Consider the following 12,470-nt stretch of genomic DNA (forward strand, 5'->3'; position numbering starts at 1 on the left):
GTTGTGAACTACAAAAATGACTAATTAGGTTTCATCTACATTTACATACATAAACATCAATATTGTGAGACACATCTAATTTTCCAATAAAAATACCGAATACAAAATATAATAGAGATACAAAAACCGATATAACGGGCAATTTTCATTTTCACAACTATAAACCCAATATGTTGTTCTTAGAATTATTATATTTCCTATATGAGTGATAACTTCCCTCATGCTTCAACAGACAGCTGCTTCTGACTGCTCATTCATTCCAGTTACTCACATTCAAGACAGCTGTAACTTGTTTTTTTTCTGCAGTTTTGTATTACTCAAGGAATAATTATGGAAAATTACACTGACATTGTCATCCGGTCATAACTCGCTTAGAACTCAATATTTCGAATCCAAAAATACAGCAAAATGTAGATCTCGGTGAGTTCAAAGTATCTGCCCTACTATGAAGGGTTTTTTGACCATTTTTGCGTTTTTCGAATCTTTTTCTCCCCCCATTGCACATCACCTATCAGCCATTAATATGTCCCGTTAATCTGCATCGGGAAGCGTAAAAAAGCTTGAAGAGCCAAAAAATAAAAAAATGCAGTTTTTTCAGTGTACTTATGTCAGTGTATAACCGTCATATCATAACTATGCAAAATTCCGTCTAGAACTCGTTGAGACCTACATGTTGGTATTTTTTTGGGCTCGTAATTTTTATTTTCAAGCGAGTTTTGACCGGATGACAATGCCACTGTACCTATGTCAGTGTATTTATGTCAGTGTAATTTTGTCAGTGTATTTATCATTATTCCTTCATAATTCTTCTTTGAATATATACCCTCTCTCCGTGTTGCAAATGTTTCCTCCAAATTTTATTTGTTTGTCACAAAGTTCTTTGTCCCCTTCCAAACAAGAACAACAAACACCCCCTCTTCACAATTTCTTTTCTCTTTTTGCTTTTTTTGATATGTCCTTCTTCTTCTTTCTTGTCCAACTCTGCTGTCGTTGTGCCTCCTCCTTCATGATCCCCCTCCATCCGTCTTAATAAGAAAAAGAAACACACACGACGACATCTGTCCTTTTTTCATCCACACACCCTCCCAGCTTGCCATTATCCATCTCGCTGCTCCGGTGGCTCCGAGAGGGGGCTCCGGCGCCCCGTCGTCCTTTTTCCACCAAGTTTCTCCTACTTTCATCTTATCTTTTTGTTGGCTCCGAGTCGCCGCGGCTCGGTGGAGCCGGGGAGCCATGGGGAGGGCGTCGGAAGGAAGACGAGAGAAGACGTGACGTTGATTATGTGAGTGTGTGCAACATGGGGGGCCGTGGAAGTACTAAGAAAGATGAGAACTAAGAAAAAGGGAGGGACGGCATTCGGACAAACAGACATACCGACATGAAATATATGAAAGATGTGATATACATTCAGAAAAATCTCATTTCTCAGAAGGATCCTCCGAAGAAAGCGCCAAAGGTGCTCCAGTCATATTTCATTTCCTTCACCTTGAGCTGTCTTCCTACCTTTTGACGACTATCCAGAATCGCGCCAAAAGCGCCCCAGCCATATTTCATTTACTTCGTATTGTAAGGTCTTATCCCTAGTCCTGCCTTCTGACAGCTACTCAGAATCGCGTCTACGGCGCCCCAGCCATATTTCATGGTCTTCTTTTAGAACCCTTCCTAACCCCAGGCAATTCTACAAAACGCGTCCACGGCGCCCCAGCCAACTTGCGTCCCCGCTCCCCTGACTTGCCCCTCTCCCCTCCGTTGCTCTTTTCTAGCGCATCTTCGTTTTTTTTCAGAGTGTATCTAGAATTATTCATGTATGCATGACAGGATTTGCACACACACAAACATGATAGGATTAAAAGGCTGGCATTAGGGAAAATGAAAAAAAAGCAAGGTTTTGAAATAGATACCAGATTTTTAATGTCAGGATTAAGAAACAAGGATTTGTGACATTGCAAAGTATTAGGTACAAGGAGAACTAGCAAAGGCGATAGGCAGGAAAAACATTTGTGTGTGTGGATTTACGGGAACGCTCATGTCGATTTACGGCGATCACTTTTTACACTGACCAAAAAAGTTACAGTGACGAAAAAACAGAACAACAGTGACCAAATTTTTTTGTTAAGGTTTACGGAGAGCTTGTGTCGATTTACGTGCTTCAACTTGTCAAAATATAGAAACTGTGAAACAAATAACTTCCTTCCACCCTCTCTTTATCTCTCTTTAGAGTTGTTATCGAGAAAAATTGTCAACTACAAAAATAAAGCTCTTGAGTTTTTGAATACAATTATCATAAAACTTTTTTTAAAAACGTCCAAACAGAAAATCCTTAATGACGGAAACATATTGTGTGACTGCTACACTAATTAACCCTCCTCAAACTTCACACAGTAATTAACTACCATACTCTTAGTAAATCCAAAAATTAATTTGACCACTAATTAACAAATTGAAACTTCGAACGAAACTTCATTTGATTAACCTACTCTTGACCTTGGTGGTCTTGCCCTGACTAACTATTTTCCTATTTTCTTATTTTCTTGTTATACCTTACCTCCCTGTTCGCAATTTTTTCGTTCTCCTTAAGTTTCAAATATATTTGTACATATTTATTGTTTCTAATCCATAAATCCATCTTGACAAAACCAATAGAATATTAAAATGTAATCATCATTAACTATTCCAAGTAAGTCATGTTTTATTGTTTTATTGGGAATATCAACCTACACAAACTCTTCATTGGTACAGTACTCCTTTTTCAAATTGTGTTTTTTTCCATTGCTTATTGTATGTGAGGCCTAATTCAATTATATTGGTGGTGACTGTCTGTCTACAGAAATTTCTATTATTCACTATTTTTGATTTCGAATTTTGGCTCCACAAGTTATTTCTGAAAGAAATTTTGGTCTGCTAGCTCTTGACATCAAATAATCTCTAGCAGACCTTTAAAATTGAAAAAAGGTTTCTTGTCAGATTTTCCGATCGTGTATCTCGAAAACTTAAGGAGATACAAAAAAGTTGTCAACTACAAAAATGATTTACAAGAAATTTTACATATTTCAGCAGTTGACAACTTTTTTGTGAGTTAGGTGGATTTTGAGAAAAAAATTACTGAAAAAATATCTTCTCATTTTAAGTTTTGACTTGCATCTCAAAGGCTTGACAAGATATACAAAAGTTACAAAAGTTGTCAACTACAAAACTGTAGTTTATAACATTCTGAACAGTTTTGTGCATAGTTGACCTCTTTTTTCAAAGAAAAAAAACCAATTTTGATATGCTAGTTCTTGTCATTGAAATATCTTTAGCAGACCAACGTTTACACGTATTTTCACTTTTTTGGTCTGCTTAACTCAGAAATAGTCTTTCCGCTAAGCAGACCCATACCACTTTGCCAAATGTCTCAATTCCCAAATTTCTGATTTCAAAACGTCCTCAATCCTTCTCTTCTAAATCCCTCCGTTTCTTTCCATTCTCCTTTTTTCCATTATCATCATTGGCACACGTATATACGTAGGCATGCGACTTCTGCTGTCCCTATTCTTTTTTATGAATCTCCCATAATTCCATTATCTCTAAAATGTAGTGCCTGGTGCCAGGGGTGCTGCCTGGTACGGGTAGAGTCAGAGAAGAGGGAGATAGGGATCTCTACTCTGGAGCGCAGAGATAAAGTAGGCGGAGCTTGCACTGATAGCATATGGAGAGAAGGTGTAGAGGAGCTTCTGAAACGACACTCTGAAATCCTTTCTTTCGTTTTTCTCCTATCTCTGAACCTATTTATACTCTTGCTTGTCCACGTCATTTTTATCATTTCAGACCGAAATGAATCACCGCCTCTTCGACGAGCAACCGCACTCCACCCGTACTGTTCCTCGGCTCCTTAGAGCCATCGAAGAAGCGAGAGGAATCATCCTTTCGCCCGATCCTCCAAGACAAGAGGATCTCGAATACAATGGTGATTCATATCCAGTATCCCTCCTTTCCACAATCAACTGATTTTCCAGATCTCTCGAAGTTCCTTCCCTACAAGGAGCAGAATGAGATGAAAATTCTCCCCACCATTGACCCAAGCCCGTGGTATCAAAAATGGAAAGAGGTCTCGTACCGAAAATGGTCGGAAAGTCATGATCCGATGAATGATGACATCACAATGCAACCGGTGGAAAACAATCACCATACATTCCAAGTCACCACGCAAACGTCTGAGTTGTCTCAGTAAGTTTTAAATTTTCGTTATCGCTTTCGGCCGTTGATATTGTATAACTTTGAGAGGGTGTCATGGTAATACTGATTTTCCCATAAAGTAAGTTTTTTGTGGGTTATACAGATCAAACTTAGAACTTTATTTTTGTAGTTGACAACTTTTTTGTACGGACAATCCCTAGAGAGTTATGGTCATTTTAAGACAACAACACTATTTTGCACTAAACTGGGACAATTTGAGGGAGAAATTACTTTGTCGATACGTAACTTGCTAGTGAGTGCTCGTACCAAAAAGTTGTCAATTACAAAAATGGAGTTCCACTTTTGTTCTGTATAATTCATTAAAAATCTACTTGATCGGACAATCAGTATTACCATGACACACCCTCAAAGTTAGACATTTTCAACTAAAAGCGGCCAAAGTTTACAATCATTTGACCAGTACTGTATATATCCCCTCTCCAGCCCATCGAACTCCTACTCCTTCAAAGTGTCCGGACTCGACCCTGACACAAAGTACATCATTGGACTACGTTTCAATGCGGAGCCCAAAGAAGCCTACACCTTCCATCATGAGATGGGAGCGTTGGTGCCATACGACATGGTACATCCCGACTATCTGAGCTCCATGGAAGTCAGGATGAGGCTACAATATGGAGGAGACCTGGAGAACGGATCAATCGACTTTGGAGGATTACGGTTTGGAGGATGTTATTCTGCGCTCAAGAATTCGAAGGATTCGAATGTGGTAAGTGGTTTTGCTAACAGTGCCGGTTATGAACTTTGACCGTTTTCAGTTGAAAGTGTCTAACTTTGAAAGTGTGTCATGGTAGTTATGATACTCCCATAAAGTAGATTTTAATGAATCATACAAATCAAAAGTAGAGCTTCATTTTTGTAGTTGACAACTTTTTTGTACGAATACTCCTTAGCAAGTTACGTATCGACAAAGTAATTTCTTCCTCAAATCGACCAATTTCAGTTCAAAATAGTGTTAATATCTTAAAATGGCTATAACTTTTTAGGGATTGTCCGTATTAAAAAGTTGTCAATTACAAAAATGGAGCTCTACTTTTGATCTGTATGATTAGAGACCGCAACATTTTTTTTCCAACTCATTTTTCATAAAAATTCCCATCCAGGCCTGTTCTTCAGGTAAATGGAAGTACATTTCAAATGTTTTTCCGAAAATATTCACACTCTCCGAAGTTACAGGACCTTTTACTCAGCCATGGTTTCTACTGAATTCTCTTGGAGAATTCTTTCGTTTTCCTGACCACGCAAAAAATATTTTTTGTTTTCACGTTCAATCTGTCAAATTTTAGCAAAATTTGGGAAAGTTCGAACCAGAAACTGTTTGATTAAAAACCCAGCGTGATATCCACTGAACTAAATGAACACAAATGTGACGCTGATAATAGGAAAATATATTTTTGACGTGATTTTTTAAAATTCAAAAAACCTAAACTGTCGGGAAAACTGATTTTCTTTCTGAGTCTGTTGTCTTCCGACATCGAAAAAATCACATTTTACGAATCAATAAGCTTCCAAATTTTGGCACGATGTACCTGAAAAGATGACCAAAAAGAATATGTCAGAAAATAGATATGTTATCACAGAAAGTTTTTTGATATGATGCCTCGCAGTTCAGATGGCTCCCAAAAAAATTCAACAGCACGAAAATTGAATATTCTTTCAAAATCTATTAGAGTATGTCCAGAACTATTAGAAACTGTAAAAAAGTGATGCGTGTTCGACCTAGAACGATCTAAACGTGACATTTTTCTGAAAAAAGTAAAATGGTTTTTCAGTTTTCTGAGAAAACTAAACATTTGGGTGAAAGGAAAGTGTGTTCATTGAATTCTACGTACTCGATTACATAGGGGTAAAAAGTTTTTATTCTGCTTTAGCGTTCTGGGCTCTCAGGGCAGACCGTCAAACATTTCGATAAGCTCCCCATGTCGGCCCAAGAGAAGAAAATGAAAAACTCCGCCCACGTTCATTGCGGTCTCTATGTATGATCCATTAAAAATTTACTTGATGGAATAATCAATATTATAATGACACCTTCCCAAAATCGGACAAGTTCAACAGAAAACTGCCAAAATTCATACTCTATTGATCGGTACTGTATGTCAAGTTCATACGTGTGTCGTGCTAATAGTCTTTCCAATTCTTTAATTATTTCTTATAGATCCTCCTGTCCATGCACAGAAAATGGACACCCATCATCACTCTCTACACAGAAGAATCGGAAGTCATACGGGAGTTTCAATTCCACGAAATGGAGTTCATAAGCAAGTTCCCTTATCACGTAAGTACCCCTTCTGATTCATAAGTTTTTAAAAATCAAGCTAATGTTTCAGCAGTACCAAGTGTTCGCCAGAAGCCGGGAGAATCTCGAAGAAGACAACCGAAAATATAAAGAGGAGAAGTTCAGGAGATTGGTGATAGACATTCGGGAATTGGAACGCCTTTCAAAGATTGTGGCACAGTGGGAGAAGGTGCAGGAGCAGCCAGAATGCCCTGGACAACCTTTCCATATGTTCCCAAAGCCAAGGGAAGATGGTACCATAATCATCTCGATTGGAAACTACGTCTACAATTTCGAAGACAAGAAAGAGTTCTTCTTAAAGGTAAAATACATCTTTACATTTTAATTTTCTGTAATTTTCACTTTGCAGATTCGAAAGTACCGACTGTTTGTTACGGAGGAGTCGATGAAGAAAAAGATCGAGTCTGAAACTCGAGGACAACGAGAAAACCCAGAAGAAGACTACACGGAAGATGAAGTCTCAGAGGAAGAAGAGGAGGAGTATGATGTGCCAAGAAAAAGAAGAGGAAAATCAGAGAAGAGGAAAACGTCACAGAAGCAATCTGGCAGAAGGAAGAAGAGGAAGTGTTCCATTCAACGTGAAGAGCCCTCTATCGCATTCGTTGATTGGAATGAGAGAAGGAAGAGAGAGAAAATAAAAGAGGACGACGAGTTGAATGCCATGTGGGATTCAATAAGAAGAGGAAGCACTGGAGAGGAGTCTGAGCAGTGGTCGTCAACAAACTCGACAAGATCGTCAGTGTCTCCAGTGTCATAATTCACTCCAAGATATCGGGTTTTCTTTGTTGTCTTTTTGTTGTTGCTCTTCTGACTTTCCTGCCTTCCATTGCACTCGTCTTCCAGAATACTCCTTCCCGATCCCTCCTCTGACTATTCACATTCATTCTCTGAGTTGTCTCTTTTTCGGGTCATCTTACTTCTCACTTTCCTCCGTTCTTTCAGAACTTTTCTGTACGGGTCTTCCTGAATGTTCTCTTCTTCCAGCTCCCTCCTCTGGCTCTCCCACAGACTCTTCCAGTTCGCAATCCGTTCTCCCTCCAAATCAGAACCTCCAGTACATTCCATTGTCTCTTCTTCTGGTTTTCCACATGTGCTCTTCTCTTCCTCCAGTCATTTTCTGCACCAGCTCCCTCCTCTGGCTCTCCTCTGACTCTTCCAGTTCACTATCTCTCATATCCTTCCAAAGCTCTCAGAGCTTTCCAGTGCGACCACTACACTTCGGTTCCAGGTGGATTGCACTCTCTCTCTCCCTTCTTCTTGATGATTCCCCTATATCATCTCTCCTGTCAGAATCCTCCGTCCCCGCTTCCTCAGTTCACCAGATTCCCTCACCGTCCAGATCTCCACAAATTCTTGTGAGCACTTCACTTCGCTTCCAGACTTCCTGATTCTCCGTTTGTCCAATCTCTTTCTACTCCCCGAAACCTCCATCAATCCCAACATTCCTCAATTCTCTCACGAGAGAAGTCCTCGGAGTGTCCTCTTCCAAAGGGCTCAAAATTTGGTATAGTTTGGAGTCCATAGATTCCGAATCCCCCCTTAGCTTTTTTTGATCACCCAATCTATCCCACTACTTCTTGCTTCTACAGTAATCCGGTTATTATCATTTCCAACCATTCCCCCATTGTTTTCTGTGGTCCGCAATAATTTTCTTGTTTTCTTTTGTTTTAGTAATCAGTTTCCTTCCCTGAGCTAGATACTACCTAGTAATAACACTTGAATAGCTTTCAAGGTTCATTTTTCTTTCTCTGTTCTGTTCTGTTCTGTTAATTAATTACCAATAGTTACCTTATCATCCACCACAACACCTCCAATTGAATACCTTCTGACCTCTGTTGAAATTGTATCAGCTCGGATTCATATTTTTTGTTCTTATATCGAAAACTTTAATAAAATTGGTTTTATACGTGGCTTTATGCTTTTCATCTCAAAAATCGAAAATCTCGGAAATAAAATTTCAATAAAACCATAAAACGTCCTTCGCCCGCCCCCGCCTGGGAAACTATGCTAATCGAATCACGAGCCGCCTATATAACGCACCGCTCTTTTTCATTTCCATATCATTCCCCCAACCAGAATGTCATCTTCTCCATGCCTTCTACTCCTTCTAGCCGTCACCATGGCGTCCGCCTACTATTTCATTGCTCCACCAACCTCTCCAGTGGAAATTGTGAAGCATCACATGAAGTATGTCGTGGAAGCAGGCGACGCTGAGAACGCGACGACGTTCCTCCAACTCATCGAGTTCATCAACCCGGCTAGTGAGTTCTTGTTTCCTTTTTGGTGGAGCGCACTTCCATCACCCAGTAATCCAATGTACACATATTTCAGAAACCAACGTAACACTTGCCATGGCGGTGTTCTCCAGCTACGAGTACTTCCCCATCACGGCGGAGTTCTTTAATCACGGACACGTGTACACTCGGGTCGATATGAAGAAGCCGGAGAGGGAGATGTATATGTACTTCATGTTGAGACCAACCACCTCCAGCCCAAGTGGATGGACCATTTATAATGTTACATAATTGTGTGGATTTTGTTATGGAATTCATTTCGTTGGAATTCATTTCGTTGGAATAAGAATATGAACATTTTACCTACCATAGAAATTGTCATGTGCCGGAAAAGATGTTCCTTCACGTCATTATTACATTTGCTCTTTTTTGAGATGTAACTCGAAGGCATCAGATCTATTTCAAAATCTGATCTTTTCGTCATCTTTCCCATACCAGGTTACATATCTGTACCAAATTTGAACACTCCCGGACTTCATGTTTCCATGCAACCAGGACGGTAACTTTTTAATTTTTGTTTCAGCATTATGATATAGAATATATTTATATGTAGTTATTAAGCAGAATTATATACAAATTCATATTAAACGGGATTTACTTTCCCCATCCTCCGTATCCACGTCCAAATCCGCCACCGTATCCGCCACGTCCCCATCCACCGTATCCGCCACGTCCGTATCCTCCATATCCGCCACGTCCGTATCCACCTCCGTATCCACGTCCTCCCCATCCTCCCCATCTCTTGAATCGTGGCGAGTCCCTGGAAAAGAGGAGATTTCAATGAATTATTTTAATTTAAAAAAAAGCTTACTCATTGGCACCAGCAGCGTCATCCTCGAAAGCGCCCATAGTATCCAAGGCCATACCGGGCCGGTCGGATTGAGAGAATGCTGGAAGGGCGGTGAGTGCGAGAAGGCAGAATACAAGTAGTAGGTTGAGTTGATTCATGTTTTTTTCGTTTTTGAGTTTTTCATTGAATTTCGTTTTCTTTTATACTCACTGATATGTTTAATGATCACTGCTACGCCTAATGACGTGTGACCTTCTGGACCATATTCTTAGACACCCCCCTTTGAGGAAGAAGAGAAAAGTGATTTTTGTTCGTCAATTGGCAATCAGATCATTGTAGATCAGTACCAGACATTCGGAGACACAGACGCATAGACAGATTCACTGAGATAGTGAGATAGATCTATATCAACCTACACAAACACGTGCGCCTTTATTGGTCATGGGAGGGGAATCCCCCTTTTCTCTAGTTGACCACTAGTTGACGACAAACAAATATTTTCGTAGTTTCTGTTTACCTGCACTATGAACCAGCGACCTAAAATTAAAAAGTGACTAATTAAAAGTGTTTTTGGAAACAAAAAACAAAATTCAAAAACCTGATATCACATCTGAAACATCAGTTCTACAATCTGAAACAGGGAGATGAGTCACTTTTTTTTGGATGACTAATACCTATGTATGAAATATGACTCATCCACTATTTAAAAAGTTTTAGTTGTTTTGATAGGTTTAAGGAAAAAAGAAACTTGGCGGAATGTCTGTGTGTTTCGATGTCCGGATGTCCCCCTTGCTTCGTCGCACAACGGTTGGCACGGTACCAAAAAAGACTTGGCTGAGTTTCTGCCAGCAGTCAATTAAACTCCTGAAATCAACGTGCTTCAAAACATAGGATTACTGAAATTCTCAAACCATTTTGTCTGTCTGTGTGTCCAAATGTCCAAATGTCCTCATGTCCAATTGAAACAGATCTTTCACTTATCCACTTGACACATTTCTTATCTACCCGTGATTCAACGTTCCCGCTCAAGTTTGACGAAGTATATACTGATAGCGATCTATTTCTGTATCCTTCTATGTCTGTCTGTAGGTAGATATGTCCGGATGTCCAGACCTGGTTACTCCGATAATAGCTGAGATATGTCTGTGTCCTAATTATGACAAAAATTGCTCAAAATTTCGAGTTATTCTTTCTGAAACTCTTGTCTGAATCATAAATGTGTTTTCCAGAACGCATGTTTCCAGAATACAACCAAATTACGCTTTTCTTCCATTTTTTGCTGAAAAATCTCATTTTTTTTGTAGCGAAAACTATAGATTTCTGCAAAAAACTCTGCAAAAATTGGAAAAAAAGTCGAGTTTTTTGGTAGATCAAAATTTGTTTCTTGGTTCCTCTTCCCCTTTCCTCGAGTCCTGGAGTACTGAAGTCTTCCTCTTCTCTGCCTTCCGTCGGCTGACGAAGAATTTCCTTGGTTCCTCCTCCTCTTCCTCGAACTCTGGCTCGTACTCTTGGTCCTCAACTTCATCCCGTTCCTGGTCCTCCGCTTCCCATCTTCTCCTCTTCTTTTCGCTTCGTAGGTTCTTCTCCATTTCCGTCACCTGGAACAAAATACTTATTCAAACAAATTTAGTCTTTTGTGTGTTACCTTCTCCTCAAAATCCTTTCTATTTTCAAAGATTTACGAGGAACTCCGGATATATGTAGATCATTATGCGACCGTCTTCAGAATTTTTGGGGAATTCTCTGAAGGGCAGCTCCATGTCATCCGGCTGCGGGACCGGTTCCAATGCAATTGCTAAGCATTTTTTTGAGCTCCGGACAATCCCGAAAATGTTTTTGATAGTCCTTATCATTGGATTTCTTCACGAAATCCGGAAACTCAGCTCGATTCTTTGCAAAACATTGATATTTCTGAAACATACTGACTAAGTTCCTGTCTACATTGATGACACTTACCGCGTAGGTCTGTTTTGAGATGATCTCCATTTCTTTGAACTGGAACTCCAGAATCCGATGAATCGTGGAATCATCCTCAACAAGAGAGATGCTGACGATTGGTTTCCACTTCCTGTGGATTTTCAGAAGAATCTGAAAGTTTGTCACTGTTTACCTTCTCTTCGAAGTCCTTTCTATTTTCATAGACAACCATCCCCAGAATGTTTGGGGAAGATCCTGAAGAGCAGCTCCATTTCATCCGGCTGCGGGACCTCCTTGTTTGGCAATTCCAAGACATTTCTTCGAGCCAGATCATTGGAAAGATGAGAAAACGCTGATTCCAAATATATTTCTAGTTTTTGCCCACCGCGGATTTTCAGAAAACAGTTGAACAAAAAACGGAAACTCGCCTGGCACTCTCTCAAAAATAACGATCAGTAAAAACATGCAGTTTTTCATGAAAAATTGGAAATAAACTTTTTCTAAATACTCAATTCCACGTCATCTCTTTACGTGTAGGAATGAAAATTTTGAAAAATATTAATTTGTTAAACTCGTAACCTTTACCCCTTATCTCCCCTCGAAATCTAGAGCAAAGATCTAGAGCATCGATAAGCGTTCCGCATAAATAGCCGGCGATTCCACCAGAATCTTCAATTACTACTCGAACACCCTCTTGAAGCAAACACCATGGCGTCCAAGAAGGCCCCAAAAAACCCACAAAAGAAGTGGGTAAGATCCGGTGGACGACTCCACCGAGTGATCCCTCCGGTCGAGAAGAAGGTAGGAGCTCCGGATTCTTGGAGCCTATAAACCTAAACTCTCATTTTCCAGGTCAACCTCGAAAACACCTGGGATGCCGGCAAACTCCCGACAAGTTTAAACGGAGTTGGATTCATGAATTCGGATTGTGTGTATCCGT

The 12,470-nt window shown here is 39.9% G+C and overlaps 4 protein-coding genes across 4 annotated transcripts; 2 read left to right on the forward strand and 2 right to left on the reverse strand.

Annotated features, from left to right (window-relative positions):
- Nucleotides 1-3,813: 3,813 nt before the first annotated feature.
- GCK72_011834 (uncharacterized protein) lies at nucleotides 3,814-7,286 on the forward strand (the record flags this gene model as incomplete). The annotated part of the gene is made up of 6 exons (XM_053728706.1): nucleotides 3,814-3,946; nucleotides 3,996-4,206; nucleotides 4,660-4,942; nucleotides 6,389-6,508; nucleotides 6,561-6,830; nucleotides 6,879-7,286. 6 exons carry the CDS (start codon nucleotides 3,814-3,816, stop codon nucleotides 7,284-7,286), a joined length of 1,425 nt encoding a protein of 474 aa, XP_053588283.1.
- A 1,320-nt stretch (nucleotides 7,287-8,606) lies between these two features.
- Nucleotides 8,607-9,054, forward strand: GCK72_011835 (uncharacterized protein; the record flags this gene model as incomplete). Its single annotated transcript, XM_003103002.2, has 2 exons — nucleotides 8,607-8,790; nucleotides 8,861-9,054. The coding sequence occupies 2 exons, from the start codon at nucleotides 8,607-8,609 to the stop codon at nucleotides 9,052-9,054; spliced, it is 378 nt and encodes a 125-aa protein (XP_003103050.2).
- A 363-nt stretch (nucleotides 9,055-9,417) lies between these two features.
- GCK72_011836 (uncharacterized protein) lies at nucleotides 9,418-9,771 on the reverse strand (the record flags this gene model as incomplete). Its single annotated transcript, XM_003103044.2, has 2 exons — nucleotides 9,418-9,583; nucleotides 9,635-9,771. The coding sequence occupies 2 exons, from the start codon at nucleotides 9,769-9,771 to the stop codon at nucleotides 9,418-9,420; spliced, it is 303 nt and encodes a 100-aa protein (XP_003103092.2).
- Nucleotides 9,772-10,983: 1,212 nt separating this feature from the next.
- Nucleotides 10,984-11,599, reverse strand: GCK72_011837 (uncharacterized protein; the record flags this gene model as incomplete). The annotated part of the gene is made up of 2 exons (XM_003102978.1): nucleotides 10,984-11,211; nucleotides 11,570-11,599. 2 exons carry the CDS (start codon nucleotides 11,597-11,599, stop codon nucleotides 10,984-10,986), a joined length of 258 nt encoding a protein of 85 aa, XP_003103026.1.
- Between the last annotated feature and the right edge of the window lie 871 nt (nucleotides 11,600-12,470).

The sequence above is a fragment of the Caenorhabditis remanei genome, chromosome III, assembly GCF_010183535.1.
Source record: "Caenorhabditis remanei strain PX506 chromosome III, whole genome shotgun sequence".
Lineage (NCBI taxonomy): Eukaryota > Metazoa > Nematoda > Chromadorea > Rhabditida > Rhabditidae > Caenorhabditis > Caenorhabditis remanei.